At 47.2% G+C, this 19079-nt stretch overlaps 1 protein-coding gene across 3 annotated transcripts in view; it reads right to left on the bottom strand.

Annotated features, from left to right (window-relative positions):
• Positions 1 to 19079, bottom strand: part of LOC144121350 (protein strawberry notch homolog 1-like) — a 55298-nt gene that overhangs the window by 27445 nt on the left and 8774 nt on the right. For all 3 annotated transcript variants that reach the window (XM_077654535.1, XM_077654537.1, XM_077654536.1), the window contains exons 6-13: positions 12071 to 12155; positions 8843 to 8933; positions 8436 to 8597; positions 7684 to 7819; positions 5748 to 5893; positions 3581 to 3694; positions 2985 to 3167; positions 2180 to 2277 (exon numbers count right to left, since the gene is read on the bottom strand). In XM_077654535.1, coding sequence (XP_077510661.1) covers positions 2180 to 2277; positions 2985 to 3167; positions 3581 to 3694; positions 5748 to 5893; positions 7684 to 7819; positions 8436 to 8597; positions 8843 to 8933; positions 12071 to 12155 — 1015 coding nt within the window. The remainder of the gene's footprint in view (positions 1 to 2179; positions 2278 to 2984; positions 3168 to 3580; positions 3695 to 5747; positions 5894 to 7683; positions 7820 to 8435; positions 8598 to 8842; positions 8934 to 12070; positions 12156 to 19079) is intronic.

A 19079-nucleotide genomic window follows, 5' to 3' on the forward strand; every position in this document is an offset into this window, starting at 1 on the left:
CCACCTCCTAGAGCGGATTCTTGTGTGTATGGACAGCGGCAAATCGTACGACGTCAATCTCCTCGGAGCCTGCCACATGCTGGCAACATCGTGGAATGCTGTCAAGGCGGACACAGTCGCGAACTGTTATCGAAAGTGCGGCTTCATTGAAGGCCCAGAAGCCTGCAGCACGGCAGAGCTGGATGCTCAGTGTGATGACTCCGTCGCGCTGCACCCTGCCTACGCTGCTTTATCGGAGGGTGTTGACTTCCAGAGCTTCGTAGACGTTGACAGCGGTGTGGAGACATCGGGGCCGTTAAGCGATGCCGAGATTATTGAAGCGGCCTGCGGTGACCAGATGCCGCACAACTGCGGCGCGGCGAGCACAGCTGACAGCGACGACGAGTCCGACGGAGGCGACGATCCATTGCCACCCCCGAGTGCATGTGAAACAGCGTCAGCACTCGATCTGGCTGCGCGCTACTTCTCCGCCAATGATAATTTGGACGCTGCGTTGGAGCTGTTGGGCAAGTTGCAGACGATGCTTGTCGAGTCACGGCAAAGAAAACGAAAACAAATGCGCATCACCGATTATTTTTCTATTTGATATGCTTTGCCAATCTGCTGTTAATAAACATGTTTTTGAAGCATAGTGTCATATTTAATCATTAAGCTTGCTGCTTACGCGAATGCATTTTGATGTTAGCTCCGACCGCATAAACAAATTAACTTTATTTCCTTCGACATACGGGCTCTATGATTTTAATTCGCGCAATCGCCCGCCGCAAATGTGTAGTAGCGCGTAGTAAGAGATAACGATCTCAGATATTCCTGTTTTAGCTTCGGCTCGTGCTGCCGGGCGTGATGGCCGCTTTTTTTAGCGCCCGCTCGTTAATTCAAACTCCGCTTAATTCGAACAATTTTCCGGTCCCCCTCGAGTTCGAATTAACGAGGTTTTACTGTATTTGGGAACCCCGCTGTTACGTTGTAGCTGTGAAAACGTTCCCGCATGATACGTCGCAACCTGGCGCCCCGAACCCACCCAGGCAATGCGCCGAGTCAACCGCCATTTTGACTTTTGACGAGTCCTGGCCATGCTCGGCTACGGAACTGGCTTCAAGAAGCCGCACACAAGTTGGAGAGGCCACCACTAGATGGCCATTCCCCTCGTGAACGTTGAACCATGGTCGAACTTCAAACCGCGATCTTTGCGTGCTTAGATAGTGTCGCACAAGCAGAATGCGCTTCCCCTTGAGGAAAAGCTGGACGTACTAATACGCAATAGAGAACCTGAAGCATTTCTACAGGAAGTGCATCGTGAAGTGCTCTCTCGCGCATATTGATCATGGAGAGCAGCCTACGACCCTTTCAGTACTTGACGCTATGCACTACGTTGATTTGCACGGACGAGGAAGTGTAAACTGCTACGAAAGCGGAAGGGTCGGAAGCAGCCTCTTGTATCAAGAGCTAACTGAGGCTATGAATGCACTGGGTGCCACAGGAGTCATGCACGATGGCTATGTTGCCGTGAATGCTGCCGTCGTGACGTCGGAATGCCAAAGCATCGCCGAGATCGTTGCAAACTCGAACGCAAGTGCAGCCGCTGACAGCAATGAGGATGAAGAGCACGTGTTGCATGATTCCGGGGAGTTGGCAGATACGTGCTTTGGAGAAGCCCCGGCGACTCTGGACCTCCTTTGCAGGTACATACGTACTGTGCATTGCATCTCAAAGCGGCGCTGACAGCAACGAGGCCTTCCAGGCTATTAGAAATGCGCGGTGCTTTCCAGCGAGCGAAAGAAACGGCAATCCACTATTCTAGACTTTTTTAAGTTCTAAGATCACTTTGCGGAAATAAATTGTTTCAAGTCAAAGCTGCACTGTTTTCATTCATTTTCGGAGCTCTCCTCACTTTTGCGTTTTCTCGGCTGTTACGTATTATTTTTTTCCCGGTCCGGTGAAAAACGTGCGAATGGGTTCCACTGTATCTAGAACACTGATCCCTAAGACAAAGAATACAGCAGCTAGGAAAAACAACAGGAATACAATGTTAAACTAAGGCTTTTCTCACAACTATTTTCCTCTCAAAAAAGGTACAAGCCACGGCCGTTCATAAAAAGTATGTTTGTCCAGCCACATATAAAACAGGCTTCCCATGGAAAGCTGCATGGCTCAATGCACCGCAGAGCAGTGTACTCACTTTGCCGTAGAGACGAAGTCTGAGAGTTCTCCACCTTGTTCCTCCAGCTGTTCCAGTGTTCTGGCTTCTCCTGTGGACTGCAGGCCGATCACAACACACTGGAGGGGAGTAGATGGGAACAATCAGTCGATCAATCAAACAAACATCGTCGCATTTTGTAGCATCATGAACCAAAAAAATGTGCACACTGGCATACATATTCTTGAGAATTCAAAGCACAGCAGAAGGAGAGCTGAGCCGACTACTGCTTCTGAAAAGAAACTAACAAGATGTATCAGGAAATAAAATGTCCTCTGCTCGCCCTTGAAGCAATCTCTCCACTGCTGTTTCTAACTTCAGATGCCCACTCCAGATGGGCAGATTTATGGAGTCACTACTGCACGGGGAGGTCCCATCTAATCCATGTATTTCTTCAGACTTTATCGCCAAAAAATGGGCTTCAGCACGGTTCTCCCATAAATCTGCCCTTGACACTCCGTTCCCTAAATTAAAGGTTTCAGAGGTTCTCTTTCAACTCATGTCAAAACCACATGAAAACAACACGAAAAAAGTTCATCTCACAGCAGCAGTGTAAGCATTTTTCATCAGAAAATGCAGGACTCTGTTGGTTGCTTGCCAACAGTATCTAAATATACTAGAGGTCTATGTCATCCCAAAACAAATGCAAGTAGAACACATTTGCACCAAGAATGAATGGACTTCTGAGTGCTTCTCTAAAAAGTTCACTTCAGCTTTGGTAAGCTCGTGCACTGATGACTGCCACTTCCCAGCACTACATGTTGAAGAATACTGCGCCCTGGCCCACCTTGTCATTCTTGACCGCTTCACGGGCCAGCGACACTACGTAGGGCACCTTGGAGGCGATGCAGAGGTACTTGAAAAAACGCTGGTGTGAGGCCCAGAACTGGCCCCACATGGTCTTCTTGATGCGAGAGTCTCCCTCCATCAGCTCAGCCGCCTCTTGGAACATTGCACGGGCATCCACCCACTACAGTGCAGGCAAAACAAAGCAAGATGGGATCAGATGAGGACGTATTGTTACAATGGCCACAGTGATTCTGGCTGTGGACCAGTAACATAGGCAATTCCTGGCACCCTTTTTTTTAAGCACAAAAGAAAACATCCCTCCCAGAATCTACCCATCAATTCTACAACGAGGCTATTGCTTAGGCCACAAACAGAGACCAACTAACAAGGCATCAGGGCAAGAGATCTCAACAGATTATGATGGAACACAATGCATGGTAAGATGAGACACAAAACGAGAAGACAGGACAAATATGAGTGCTGTGTCTCATCACGACTTACTAACACAGCTCAAGTTCTGCGCTACCAAATGTCAGCTAAGATACAATTAAAAAAAAGTATGGGGGGGGGGGGGGGGGGGGAACGGAAACATACCAGCTTCACTGACTCGTTGTACATGGAAATGAACTGCTTCGTCAAAGGGATCTCCTCGATCTTGAAGGACACACCAGTGAAGCTCAACTGGCGAGCCATGTACATGCCTCTTAGCTGCAGAACAGAGCAGAACAGCAAATGCAGGAGGCACTCACACAGACGTAAAAGTACACAAAACAAGTAGGACTTCAATCACTGCTATTTTTATTTTTTTGTAGAATGTACAGCAGCAAGCAGTGCTGGTACTAGCTTTTGCACAAGTATCTACACTACCAGGCCCAGTAAACAGCGAGGAAAAGACACATCAAGTTGCTGCCAGTCATAAAACGCTTGGGCCAAAGCCAGTTACCAATGAATTTGCTACTAAATTAACGTTTGCAAACAAGCTGTGCCAAGAGAGCCCCACGCTCAAAATAGCCAGAACATTTGTGAAGCTTGCAAAAACCTAAACAAAGGGCAAGTTTTCACTATTTCTTATTTACATCAAGGATATTGCTACCCGGCTATCTTTTTTTTGTACACGAACAGCCATGTCACACTATATCCAGGCATTCTTTTCATGTACAATTGACGACCGATTTTTCGGACTCTCTAGGGATGGCGAAAACACCCGAAAAATCAAATTTCGCCGGAAAAAATCACTAACTTATTGCCGATATGCTAGAGGAAGGGGGTCAGTTGTATTACACACATTCCGAAGGTCCTCACGACTAAATTTTGCCACATGCCATGTGCAGAGACGATGGGCAGCGACCCCTTTCACACGCTCGGCCTGGCTGTGCTGCCCTCGGCATGTCGCCAATGAACGCAAGGGCTGGGACAAACTCTAGATGAGAGACCGAACAGGCTGCTGCGCCCGCAATATGATGGGCCCAGAACGAGAAAGCAAAGATGGCGACACAATTAAGAATAAAAAAAACGGCTGAAGCAAGCACTCCGCCAGCATTTACCTTCGTCATTAGGCCAAGCGACTAGAGCCAAAATCGGCATCGTATCCGGCGATATGCACTCTGCAGTGGCTTGCATATAATGAGAGGAGTCTTTCCTGTCACCAAAACACCAGTTGTTTATGGTATTACGATAGAAAAGTCAGGGTTGCGGGGCATTCTGCCGCAGGTACGCTGGCCTCACTTTGAAACACACCACCATTTCCTTCCGTGCTCGCCGTCTCTGTGACGCCATACATCTTCCACACGCTTCGCTGCTACCTCTTCCCGTATTCGGGACAAAAAACTCAGCACATAAATTCCGCAAACTCTTGGCTATTGTTCAAGTTTGTGCGGCGGATGACATTCAAGAACAGTACGAATTCGAAACCACGCAGGCGCGATGTGCCAATTTCAGCCTCACAATTTAAGAGGCTCCCTTTAAGCTTGAATTTCGTTTTATTTGATAAAGTTTTCGATCTCCTTTGCAGTCTGAATTAACGACGGTCCACTGTACCCATTTTATGGCGGCTTGGGTATTGGCGGAAAGTGTGAACGAGGTTCAAAAAATCCAGCAGTCAGTTGCGGTTCATCCGAAATTTCAGGCGCTCTTACACATTGGCTCTATGGGCCATGTCGCAGTGCTGCGAAAAAGTACGAATAATCAAGCATGTCCGAAAAATCAGGTGTCTGAATTTTCGGCCGTCGACTGTAAATCGTTACCAACCACAGTGGCTGTTTGCCTCGATTCATCTTCTAAAATATCCATGTGCGTGTATATTTTTTTGCATGCCAGACTCAAAAACCCCACCCTGAAGAACGATAGCTATAGACTCGAAGTTATTTCAACTCCCTCAATTCAAACTTCAGGTTTGCTCACTGCTCAAAGTGATGCTCTGGCCAGGCAACATCAAGCACATTGAAAAAGTTCTTCCTGATTTGAACCCCTAATTCAAACAAATACCCACTTCCTCTTCCAATGAGTCAACTGCAGCAGTAGTAATCGCTGTCAGAGTCATGGGCAAACTTGCACAGAGATATGATTTCAGCTGGTACCAAACTGAGAAGTGCATGGTACTTTACAGATAAAGGTACAAACATGCTTTCCTATGGATTCAAAACAGCCACACTTTACAGACAGAGGCCAGGAACTTAGGCAGCAGCCTGGCCATAAGCACCATTTCAGCCTCCGCTCTACGTATGCCTAGTGCTGCTTTTGAGAGCCCAAACTGTAGCCTGACCTTCATGTCCATGGCAACCAGCTCCATGGCGCCAACGCCTCGCTTTTCGACAGCTGAGATGAAGTCTGAGAATTCCCGGAAGGGCGTTCCTTCACCCCAGATGCCTAGGCGAGTCATGTATGCCATGTTCTTCGGTTCCGATGCACCTGAAACGCCGAAAAACATGGGCACAAGTAATGAGTACAATATCAAAGGGATCTTACAACAGGGTTGTTGGCTGATCTGATAACAAGACAATGATCCCATTTTTTTTTACTACACAAGGCATGAGCCCCCTGCCCACAAGTGAACAAAAAACGGAAAATACACAGGACTTCTTTTAAGGCAAATTCATTGATAAATGAAAGATTAGGAACCTCTTAAAAGCCTCTCATAAACACAGTGCAAAAAAGGAAGATATATCTGGTTTACAAAGACTAGGCCTGTGCGAACATTCGATAATTTCAAATATTCGGTATTCGAAATCTCGAAGTATTCGTCCCGAGCGAATAAAGTTTCTGTAACTCTTGCTGCATGCTCCGGGATCGCAACGCGGCATATACGTAACCAAAGCCCCGACTCCACGTCGTGTGCCTGTGCTCCCGCGTGTATGTCGGAACCAATTTGCACATGCTCGCGGCAAAAGACGCAAGCAGGCGGAAGCGTGGCGCCCAGATCTGTACTTGCCAGGTGTCCACGACCGCGCTACCGGCGGTACGCACGCACTGTAACCGCGCTCAGTGGCATGCAACAGCACAGAGATTTAGCATACCGCGATCCGCTTCCGCACGCCACTAGTGTGCATGCGCTGATTGGTCCCGACGGGGAAGGGGCGCGAACAGCTGGCTGGCGCCTCGTGACGTCGCGATCTGTGCATGCGCAGTGGCTCTTCGCGGAATCGGATGGCCATAGAGGCCGCGCATCACACTCTATTTGGAGGGTGACATGTTCTCTTGATCTCTGCGGAACGACTTTCAGCAGACTGCAGGTGCTGCAGCCGCTCTTCCCCATGTGAAATTTGCGAATCAAGCGCGACGATGCGAGCACAAGGCACATTGTGACGGGTGTCCCTTTCCGATGCCTGACGCGGGGAGGCACTGGGAGCGCAGTGCGTACGCTTAGCAGGCATAGGCGTGCGCACAGACGGGGTGGCAATGCCTCCCCCCCCCCTCATCTAATGACGGCGCCAAGTTTCCCCCTTGCATTAACTCTTTTGGGCCTGTCCCATCCTTTTAAGTACAGGGTTATGGCCATGCTATCTGACGGTACTACTAAAAACTACTGCTAAATAATATGTTGTACATGCTGCAATACCATAAGTCATCTTTGCACTGTGTTTTGACAGCAGGGGCCTTTGTGGGAGGGGGTGGGAAGGTGGGGGAGCGCAGCGATGAAACTTGACTACCCCTAATGGAGAACTCTATACACTCGTTAGCAGGCGTTTATCGATTCGTCGCTTAAAAGCAATAGCTGCGCAATGACACAATTGCAATAATAGGTCTCATAATAGTGACTGGCCACCGGGGCTCTAGCATGTTTATGTAATTAGGGCTGCGCTATCCTTTATGCACAATGTTCTTTCGCTGGAGCATCGCGGCTATATGCTGTCTTGAGCAAACATTGCATGCATTTCCTCTTAAGGAAAAAATTGAAAGGTAGTTGTCAAAAAAGTCAAGCCCTCCCTCTTCAACAATTCAGCACTGGACTGTGGACTCTGTGAAATATTTCCAGACATTCTCCTTGGAGCACTTAGTAAATAGAAACTCTGTCCATTTATGCTAGACTTACAGTGCTCATCTGCTTGCATGCAACTGTACGGCCCTTCTACCAAGCTGAAAAGACTTGTAAGGACCCAACGTGATCATTTCAAGCCTCTGTCTATTGTTTGTAATGCAAGCAATGTTCTCATGAAGGCATAAAATAATGCTCAAGTGAAAGCAAAACCAGAAGGCTTCACCTGTTGCACTAGCATAGACCACTCGTGCCTTTGGAAGCTTGTTCTGCAGTTCGAGGACAGTGAGGCCAGTCTTTGTTGGCTTGGAGGAGCCCACAGGGCAGAGATTCTTGGCTTTGTGGCACTCATCAAACACAATCTGAATGAAACCCACAGTCAAGGAGGATGACATGCATCCAGCAACAAACATGAAACAGCCACAAGGCACTTTTGCAAGGCAAAATTGTCAAAGAATCACAGAGCCAAACTCCTTGCAGAAAACATGGACAGCACAAGCCTCGATTATTCGCAGCCAGGTTGGGTATTTAAAGTCCTGGCCAATTCATAAATTCGCATTGCTCATGAAGGCAGCAAGAAATGCTTGTGTTTCAAATGCCATATTTTTTATTTTTATTTTGCAAAGGCCTTCCCTTGTTTTGTTTTACACTCAGTGCAATGCTTCATGGCTACAGAGTCACTGTCCCCGACACCAACTTGAAATGCACTGTGCTCAAGTAGCAGCCAAGTCACTTACCTCCAAATTCTGGAGCTCCTGTAAAACAGACTGCTAGCAAACAATGGCATTTTAGATGTTTTAATGCAGTTATTGTGGTTATTTACACGATATAGTTATTTAAAATTTCACACAAGCCACATACCTGACAAGCGAGGTGTGTAAACTGTTCAGTACATGAAAAGCTGCAAAATGACAGTCAACATTCAGAACTAGACACACTCTCGGGAGCAATGGAAAGCGAACACTGATGAAAGGATACAACACCATCAAAGTCATCCCCGCACCAGTGCAGGAGCTGCTTGAGCCGTGTTTTGTACTTGCCACCACTCTGGCTTTCACCAATCAGAGACGAGTACGTGGAAAATATGACGCCCTTCTTCACGCTGCCATTCACCTTGGAGGAGATCTTCGCGTATTTGAACTGAAACAGCACACACACTGCTGTAGCATCTGACACAACAGCACATCACCAGCCCTGCGATTACGAGCTCTCAGCCCTGAGGCTGTGCTCTGGAAATATCAGCTAGGGCAGTGCTTTAACATAATGCAACATCAAGCAAGGTGTCACACAAGACAAAACGGGGTGCTCACTAGCCAAACCATGCTTCAACCCTAGCATTTATAATGAACTTTCTGTACCTTAATGACCACTGCATGCTGACATACCTTGTTTAAAGAATGAACCTCAATTTTTCCAGCACCGATGTCCCGCAGGTCTCGTTCTGAATCATACTTCAAATCATTGGACACGCTCACCCTATAGAGAAAAAAACAAATGGTGCAGGGGGGGGGGGGGGGGGGGGGGGGGGGGGGGGGGGATGAGATCAAAGTAGCACTTCAGATGCAATTAAACTACATCTATTATTACACACGCACACACACAAGCCTCCTCAAGAACTAGACTTGCATATAACCGAATAAGTTAATGACAGCTACACAGCCTACACAAATCCTCACAAGAATTAGTTACCGATTTGGACCGCTGATCTAGATGACAACAATCTTCATCAGAAAATGCATATCCCCATTATGAGGAGGCCAATAAAGCAAGACACTTTTTTTTGCCCAAGGATTTTAATGGTGTATAAACATGAATCAGGAAAGAAAAAAAAATAATAAAGCAGACCACGCAACAATTGATTCGGGCTGGTTCCCAAAGTGACACATTGCAAACATATGACCTGCCTGATTACCGATTGTACAAATCTTAGCCTTTAGGACTGAACTGTACATTACATCAGGGGAGCAATGATCGGCAGGCCCTCGTTAATACCAAAAGAGAGTCCAGCTGTGTAGTTCCATTTTTGGAGCTTCACTGCCAGCCTGCGGTGATGGCGACGATCGGCAGCTATCGGTAGCGCAGATCAGCCAGCCAGCTGAGTCTATAGCTACACGCCATCCAGAATGATTTCCTTGCCGCCGATGTTTACCTTTTGTTTTTCTAGGGCATTTTGCTGCTCCAGTGCCAATGTGCAATTCCCTCGCTTCCATCCATGTGGTATTTTCCTGTTATCGCAGCACGGTGAAACTCCGCGTCCATTATGCTTGACACCATATGCAAACAAGCTCCAGTGCTACCGTGCCACACACTAATAGATGCTACGAAAACATTTCCCGTTATTATTTACTATTATGAAACAGTTCTGCTTTCGACACTTCGAATAAATTTTGCTTCAACACAAATGGTTTCTAGGCAGTTTTGGGGGCCATTCAATAATTTGACATTTGGACAATTGGGATGTTTTCTCATTCCCTTAATAAGGGGGACGCAACCTTTGAAAGCCGAAAAATCGCGAAAAGTCAATTTTTAGATAAGTATATATTCTGGTCTATAAACTAGTTTTTCTGTAATTATAAATGTCTAATTCACCGTGAAAATAATGAAAATTAAATATAAAACACACCGCGGCGGGCCCTGAGCCCCGAGCAAGAGTAGAAAAGGCCTAACTACGTGCACACGCTGTTCCGCTCCCGCTGAACAGAGCGCCGGCATTTTGGTCTTGTTTTGTTCGCGAATTCTTGCACTTTTCTTTGCTACCTGCAGCACCGGCGGTGGCAGTGTGCTCGAGGCACGGCTAGATTTTGATTGGGGACCTCATGGAAGCTTTCAAGTTTTCCGCGTCTCAAATCCGATACGATTGGACCAAGCGTGCGCTCCTCGAGAACGCGGGAGATCGGGCGGCTGCTAATGGCTACTGCGCGCACTGATGCGATGGTCCCTGCCAGTTGGCCCCTGCGTTGCGTCTGCTCCGGCTTCTTGCTCTGCTTTGTGCGGCGTGTTCGCCTTTCGCAATTATTGAGATCACCGTCTTTCACCGCCATGCCCCTTGAACATTTTCGTGCAGCCTGCCGATAGTTGCGTGGTCGGTCACGAGGCCTAAAATGAAATTCAAGACGAGACACACGTCCTGTGCACGGAAGCATTCTATGAGGTCCGTCCGCATGGCGAAGCGCATCGCCAAGTGCATCGACGCCATCCAGCGAACTGCTGAGAAAGATGCCCTGTGCCTGGGCAAGGCTGAGGAACAGAATGAGGTGAAAACTGAGAGGTGGCATGTAAAGAAAGGGCACAGAGACACCTCAGATTATTCACCAGGATCATTTTAGACCTGGAAATGTCGCAACTTTTTTGTATGGTTGCATATCCCAGCATCGTCTTGGGAACCTCTCATCGAATTTCAATGTGGTTTTATTTTTATCCTGTGCGTAAGTAAATTTCTGAGGGCGAGAAAAGCCTATTTTAACAAGATTTCGTGTTTGGAACTTTGGTTAATTAGTGCATGTCTAATTAGTAACTAAATTCAGTGCTGTGTTAAAATTTTTTAGCAAGGAAATATAGAAAAAGGGCCTTGTCGCTACCTGAAGTACCTATCCAAGAATTACCATAATGAATTTCACAGTGCCAGCACATTCTGCAAATTCTCCTGGCCTGTCCCAAGGAACCTACGCAAACCCCACCTCTATATACTCCTATAACTTGAGAACCAGTGCTCAAAACTTTGTGAAACTTGGTAGTTCTTCAAATCTTCCTGCTGCGGGCCTACCCTGAAAATTTCATCACGATTTCTCAAGAAACAAAAAAGTTGTTAGCGCAATCTTCGAAGGCCGTTTTCTCAGAATCAATTTTTTACCTGGTGTGGCTGCTCAGTCACGCTGTATCTGAAGAACCACTTATCGGAATTTCATGGGGTTTCTTTTATTCCATACCTGAATAAATTTCTGAGGGCAAGAAAGCCCGTTTTGTCAAGATATTGCGTCTGGAATTTGTGATAAAATTTGGTTAATGCAGGTTTAATTAGTAACACTAAATTCAGTGCTGTGGAAAAATTTTTCAGCAAGGAAATTTAGAAAAAGGGCATTGTCTTGCCCTGGGTTACCTATCCAGGAATGACAATACTGAATTTCACAGTGCCAGCCCATTTTGCAAATTCTCCAGGCATGTCCTAAGGAACCCATGTAAACCACCTTGATATACTCCTGTAACTTGTACTCTTGTAACGTGTACTCATGTAACTTGTACTCTTGTAACTTGAAAACCAATGGGCACAGCTCCATGAAACTTGGTAGTTCCTCAAATGTTAGTGCTATGAACCTATCCTGAAAATTCCATTGAGATATCCCAAGAAATAAAAAGTTGGTGCTCAAGGCTCTTCGGATTAACACGGTTTTCCTATATTTACAAACATTCACTTGTTCATAATGAGGTTTGACTGCATACAACAAGAACTGCACTTGAGCTCTTGCTAGCATGAGGAGCTAAGAACACAAGTGTACAAACGAATGAGGTGGCTCCGGTACTGGCTGCACAACTCTCCTTCAGTATTTTCGATGGCGCACCATTTCCAGTGGGACTAGGTTGCCTGTGTGCAGTGGTGCAAATGCAAAGGTACTCACCAGATGGCTCTCTTGCGGCCCAGGAGGTAGTTCTCATAGATTATCCCTGCGATGGTTCGGCCTTTGCCCACACCGGCACCATCACCTGAGAGAAGAACCAGACTGTTTGAAGAACGACTGGAAATTCCGTGTCCATAGCTTTGCAGATCAGGCTATATAGTGTGTTGGTGATGGTAAAAGCATATTGTGGACTCCCTTTACAGCAACAACAAGACCTTGCAAATAATAATCCTTATACTCAGCCTGACAATGCCCAACGCAGGACAAAGGCCTCTCCCATATCCCTTCAATTAACCCAGCCCTGTGGCAGCTACAGCCGCAATATCCCCACAAATTTCCTAATCTCATCCACCCACCTCCCACTCGATGCCCCCTGGATGGTGTGAGAGCACAGAGGAACAAACAGTAAACTGGTAAACAATAAGGAGTTTGCAAAGAAAGAGTTCATACCAACTATTATTCCAGAAGTCCTCTACGCAGCACCTTTAGTCACCTGGGTTTTACTAATACTAGTACAGCCTATCTTTTTCCTTGGGAGAATATATGCCAAATGATTGCAAAATATGTTTGTAGCCCTCCTGTGATCCTGAAAAGCCTGTTGCAAATGATAAAAGCAAAATGTGCCCAACTGCATGGCACATGCAAGGCTAGCCACAACTCGTTGGCAGCTCTCGCCACACTACAACGCCTACACCTGTTATACTGCATAAACACATGTAAGGGCTGCACTTTTCTTTCCAGATTCGAGGGCCAATTTTCGGGCTGTGGCCTATATACGCTATGTGCATTTTTTTTTTAATGAGTGGCATTTATTCCATGTTCAATTGTCACTCACGGAGTCTTCAGACTCCGAGCTCATCCCACAAGTCGCGCAGCATGTCTGTTGTCAACGTGTAGAACTGCCATTGCCCACCAGAGCAGCTCTTCTTTCAGTTTGGGAAACTTGCACGGCTTGTCTCGGAAAGCGCACTTTTTGCAGCTCGTGTTCCTCAATGCATCCTTGTAGTTGCGCCATCGCCGGACGCACTTCTCGTCCACGCCAAATTTCCTGCCCACTGCACGCTTGTCGTGTTCGAGAGCAAACTCCCAGCCGTGAAGCTATTAAGGTGATTGCCCATCATGCTAAAATTGCAACGCTTGGCGGCAGCACACGAAAGCCACAACTACAGTGACTACCACAACTCCCGTGCCTTTGACAGCCACAAAAAGCTGGAGCAGATGAAACTGATATGGATAGCGGGAGCTTGCGGCTATATCATGGCAGAGGAAAATGTTGACAGCAGAGATGATGACGACCTGATGACAACTGTGGTGACATACTTCCCACGGAATGATAACAGCGCGGCATGCACAAGGCCGACATTCGGATGCAAATGCACACCAAAGACTATAAAACAGTGCTCTTTGAGATAGCTTCACCACTACGCTCAAAAGCCGCGAGGAGAAGCCAACTTCTGTTCTTGAGGCCATGAGGGCATGGAGGAAAAAAAACTGAGGAGGGAGCATACGGCGAGAAAGTTGAAGCCTAGTCGTAAAAAGCAAAAATGCATTAAAAAGAAGAGGGTCGTTCCCCCTGTGACCACGCCACGTGATAGCGTGCGGTAATATCTAGCGCCGTTGGGCGCGCGCATGCGCGGCAGACTGACTGTTGATCAACCTCCTTGCTGTAGACGCCCGCGCCACGTGCCGCGCAGACGCGCGCACTGAAACATACCAACACCAAAATACCGACGGCTGACTGGGAGAGCGAAAAAACGGGGGAGGGTGCGGCTTCACAAGCGCTTGGCTTGCAAAGGCTGGCCGCTTGGCGTCGCGCCCCCTCCTAAGTATTTTTTTCCTCCGTGCATGAGGCAAAGAGTGTGGCGCGCACGGAAAAAAAAAAAAGTAAAGCTGGCTATGAACACAAAAAGGAGGATCGGATGCAGAGAAGACAGTAAAAATGCAGTGAAGAGTAGGAAAGGAAGGAAAGGGGTGAACATTCGCAGCACGGCAGCGTGAAACACAGGGAAGTGGCAAGAAACAGAGGTGTGGCGGCATTGCCGCGCCGCAACAGTGTTGCACATTTAACGACTGTTTCTTTGCAGAGGCTGCAGAAACTGATGCCATGTTCATGCAAAGCTCTTGTTTTCACATGAAATTGAATGCGTTATATTCCAAGCCGCACTGTATTTGTGCAAATGAGGTACTACTTCAAGACGTGAACAAAATCAAAAACGTGATAATATGAAATCTGATAAAACAAATAATTATCACGTAAAGGGCCAATAAGAGCAGGATGGAAGGTATTTGTGAGTTTTTCTTTTATAAACTAACACTGTGTTTAGTAATAGCCAATTAATTACCGGACAGCATCCTCAGAGCCGTGTCATCAACAACTGATATAGAGAAGACCCTAATATAGTAGAGATATTACCCTGTCCGAGTCACTTTACTATAGACGCTTTACAGCACGGGAGCATAAGCACCGCCATATTTGGTTACGTGACCATTCTGGCATCGCCGGCCTTCGGGCCTTCTAGTTTCGATGGCTGCCGACGCGCTGGTGCCCGGCTGCAAGACGCTTTTCTGGCTCTCGCACTGGATAACAAGCTGTCGGACGGCACAGAAACTTCGTGTGAGTGTGCATAGAACGTGTTTGTGCCAAAAAATGCTTCGTTCAACCACCTCATTTACTCATCTCCTTCAGGCTGCCCGCATCGGCACGAATGTGTCAACAAACAGAGGTCAGCTGTCTGCGCGTTCATATTCATTCACCGTCAAACGCTACTTGTGGACCGCATAACTTGTCAAACTGCAGATTAAAAGTGGGGCAATGCCTGAAAGCTTGCTTTTTAGGGCTCGATATTTTTGCCGAATGGAGGAATGTGTGTTCACAGCTGTTAAGAACATTCACCGCTCAGCACTGTGCCCGAGACTTGCAACCGAATGTGCGCATGCGTGTGATCACTGGCCAATTGCACAGATATTTACTTCATCATCCGTTAATTTGCGGTTTCCAAAGGAAGAATATGGATGTTGTTCAAACACCCCTTCAAAAGATTGGCGACATTCGACTGTGCTCTCTAGCTAAGTCAAAATTGAAAAAGCTCCAGAGTTGAGCACCCGAAGATGTTGTCGTTTCCACCATGCGAGCACCAAGTACGCACGACAGTTTAGTGAGCACTGTGCCAATGCCCAGGAAGCATTTATTGCAAAGGTCTAAAATGCACCTGTTATATTCGATGCATTGGAACGGTGTTTGTCGAAGATAAGAAAGGTCGCAGGCATGTGCACATTGACCTTCCTTCTTCGCGCAATGAAATACGAACGTGTCCGCCCTAATATCCACAAGATATTTCTTTTTTTAATATACTGCAAACAAACGCAGTAACATTACAATGGCGCAATATATTACTGCTGTGAAAATATCACCAGCTCGTTCCGACATTCCCGCGGCTACTGCTGGTGCTGAAATAAACTGGCACATAGGGTTTGTGATGTTTATTTTTTTTCGTAGAATCAACACATTAACGTTCTGTTCTTCCTGAAAGCAGCATGAACTCGCAAGCCAGCTCCTCGAAAGACAGCGGCTTGTGTCGCGAAGTGTCCCAAATGTAATAAGTGCGTCTATTTTTCCAGCACTAGACCACAGAGATATTAGCCTCACATTTTAACTGAACAATGCGCATGACATACGTATCACAGCCGGGTTGTTTTCGAATCACTTGACATTTGTACACAAGCTGCGCAGCAGCGTTTAGCACTACGCGCCAGTGCTGCTAACGACGGCTCCGAAGGCCACAAGTGGCGGCCGTCCTAGTGGCGCCACCTACCGTGGACAGAGCGAACTGCTCTCTGTAAACGTTCTATAGAGGGGTTCTAATGTATTTCGGACTCTGAGCAGTCAGTTTTTTCTGACTTAAACAGACGCCAGGCATACTGTGGAGAGTTTTCGACCGAAGTTTTTTCTAACAAACACAGAAGCAAGCCAGCAATGTGATCACAAGGAACGTGTTCTTCAATGCTGAGAGAGGAGCCACCTTGAATATAAATGGAATCAATTGGATGGACCGGCTTGGATAGGCTTGGCTATTTGTTACCATCGAGGAGGCCTACAAAGAAGAGTACTCGAGCCGGGCATGCAGTTGCGATGAATATAAGACAGTATCAATGTCCGCTGTGGCTTAGACGACGCCGTCCATAGTGCAAGGCAGATGGGGACATGGGGGTGCACACAGATATGCTTGCTTCCGCTCGTCTTCTTCCGGGTTCCCACTCTAGTCTCTGAAACCATTGTTACCCAGGGAAACAGATGCCATTTTCGCTTTGCGTGGCCCATGCAGAGCACCACAGATATTACAATGCAATGCGTTCACAGCATGACCCGCAGCCATGTCGCGCAGTCTGGTACCAGTGGCTTGAGGCGGAGTGGATGTGACAAAAACGTGACTCTGGCTCAGATACAAACACCTAATATCATCGCTTGCAGATGTAACGTGAAAAATGACACAGTATGCGATTTTTGAAGCCTTTTGTTCGTGGCAAAGTGATTTTTCTTACATTCATAAATTTTTCGGACTGTACGATTTGGACCATTTCTTGTGTCCTGCAGAGTCCAAAAAAGTGTTTGGCGACCGTACCACCTGACTGCTTCTTTGCCTGAAGTCACTGCCCATAAGAATACCCCCATCCCAAGAAAACTTCCAGCAACTACAGTGAAATCTCGTTACTACGAATGACGCATTGACGATTTTTTTTTCAGATTTACGAAAATTTCAATAATTCCAGCTGAAATGCCTATATCTTCAATACAAATATATTTCACTACTACGAATTTCAAAATACCGAACATTTCAGAATAACGTGCGTAATTTATTTGCTCCCACGTAGAAGCATGCGTCGTTACCACGAAGTTTTTTCGAAATTAAGATGAGTTCGCTGCGGCTATCAGAGCTGTAGCTTATCATCATCATCCGTGTCTCGCCGGAAGTTGGATCCATCCACTAGACTTTCGCCATTTTTTTGTTCTGTTGTTTTCAAGCAAGGGCAGTGGCTTGGTGGTGGAGGTGAGGTCTCGTTATGGCCGATTCCCACGACGGTCCGTTCGCCCGCGGCCCGCGCATCCCGTGTTCATGCGCCATTCAAAACTGGTCTGCTATCCGATGACGTCAAGCGGATGTGACGGACCAAAAGAGCAGACGATGCACTGGGTGTACCACTGTTGGCAGATTATTTTAAAGTTTTCGGCAACACTGGTCAAACTGGTTTTTTCCTCCGGACCCATGACTGGGACTGAATGGTGCAGGTGCGGCCCTTTGTCCAATTCCTCAATGGCCTGGGTGGTCTTGCTTGCCCAGTCAATCGATTTGTCATGGCAGCCAAGGCAGTGCAGCATGTCAAAACAGCGCGCCAGCTCAACGCCACTCAGCAAAATACTGGCAAGAGCGGTGGTTGCCAGAGCTGGTGCGCGCATCTTCGCGTGCCGCCGCTAATTCCCGCGATGGGAGAGGCACTTGAAGTTCATTGGTTGTCCAGTCCGCGGGCCGACAGCACGCCTCTCACTTTGGTGACGCACAAGCACGTGATGCGCGGGCCGCAGGCGAACGGACCGTGGTGTGAATCGGCCATTACCTGCTTTTTGTCCAAACTCCACGATGATGCGAAGTTAGTTCTGAGTGGTGCTGAGTTGAAGAGCGTGACAATGAGCTCCGCTGGTGCCCGTGTTAAAAAAAAGTGACGACAGTTTTCGCTGAAGGAGAAGGTCAAAATTCTCCATGAACTGGACGCAGGAAAAAAGCAGGTGAACTTGTGCAAAGAGCGTGGCATTACACCGTCATCCGTTGCTACCATTTTAAAAGAGAGAAAAAATCGCCAAGCTTCATCAACTGTCCCAGCTTGATCCCGTGAGAAAACGTTTGCGCCTTGGCAATCACGAAAATGTGGATGAAGCTGTTTTCACTTGGTTCAAGGAGGTTAGGCTTCAAAACATTCTGGTGTCTGGCCCGATGCTGCAAGAAAAAGCGCGTTCATTCGCCGCTGCCTTTGGTACCACCAGATTAGAAGCAAGTTCCGGCTGGCTTTTTCAGTTTCGACAAAGGTCTGGAATTACTTGGCAGGTGGTTTCCGGCGAGGAGGCAGTTGCAGACACAAAGGCACAATCTCCTGGTGCGACGACTGCTTTGAGGAAATCGCCGAGGGTTACACAAAGGAGGACATTTACAACGCCGACGAAACAGCCTGCTTTTACTATCTTCTGCCCAACAAAACAATGAATTCCAAGGGGGAAAGTGCAGGGGCGGAAAGAAATCCTGTGTCCGGGTATCTGTCCTGTTTTGCTGCAACACACTAGGAACAAAAAAACTGAAGCCCCTAGTCATAGGGAAGTACGCCAACCCTCACTGCCTAAAGAACGTAGTGTCTTTGCCATGTGAGTACAGGGCTAATAAGCGAGCCTGGATGACGTGAGTTGTTTGCCGGTTGGCTCGTCAAGCCAGACAACCAGATGAGGGGGATGGGAGAAAATACTCCTTATCGTGGAAAATTGCTCCGCACACGTCGTGAACTTGAGCCTCACAAATGTGCACCTGGAGTTCTTGCCCCCCAACAACACTGCATTGCTCCAACCCCTGGACCAAGGAATTATAAAAAATGCAAAAGCAGAATTCTGAAAGCGGCTGGTGCTGCGATTGGCAAGATTCGCGCTTCCATCGCACGCTGTGACTAAGTGCCTGAATCTGTCCAGAAGAAATTCGACGACGTTGAAACGTTTGTCTTGGGAAGCATGTGCCGCAGTCGCCAAAAGAAAATTACCGATGTCTTTAAATCAAGACACAAGAAAGTGTGCTTGATGCATGCCTGGCCCACATGAGAGCCCTTTCTAGATATGAAATTCTCTTTGAGCGGTGTTTTTATTATTTTTTGTTTCCGATTATTTCGTTACTACGATATTTCAGTATAATGAACGATTCGCGGGGGTCATGCGATGTTCATTGTATTGAGATTTCACTGTAGCAGCTCTCATGATTGGGCA

Source organism: Amblyomma americanum, chromosome 2 (assembly GCF_052857255.1).
Source record: "Amblyomma americanum isolate KBUSLIRL-KWMA chromosome 2, ASM5285725v1, whole genome shotgun sequence".
Taxonomy (NCBI): Eukaryota; Metazoa; Arthropoda; class Arachnida; order Ixodida; family Ixodidae; genus Amblyomma; species Amblyomma americanum.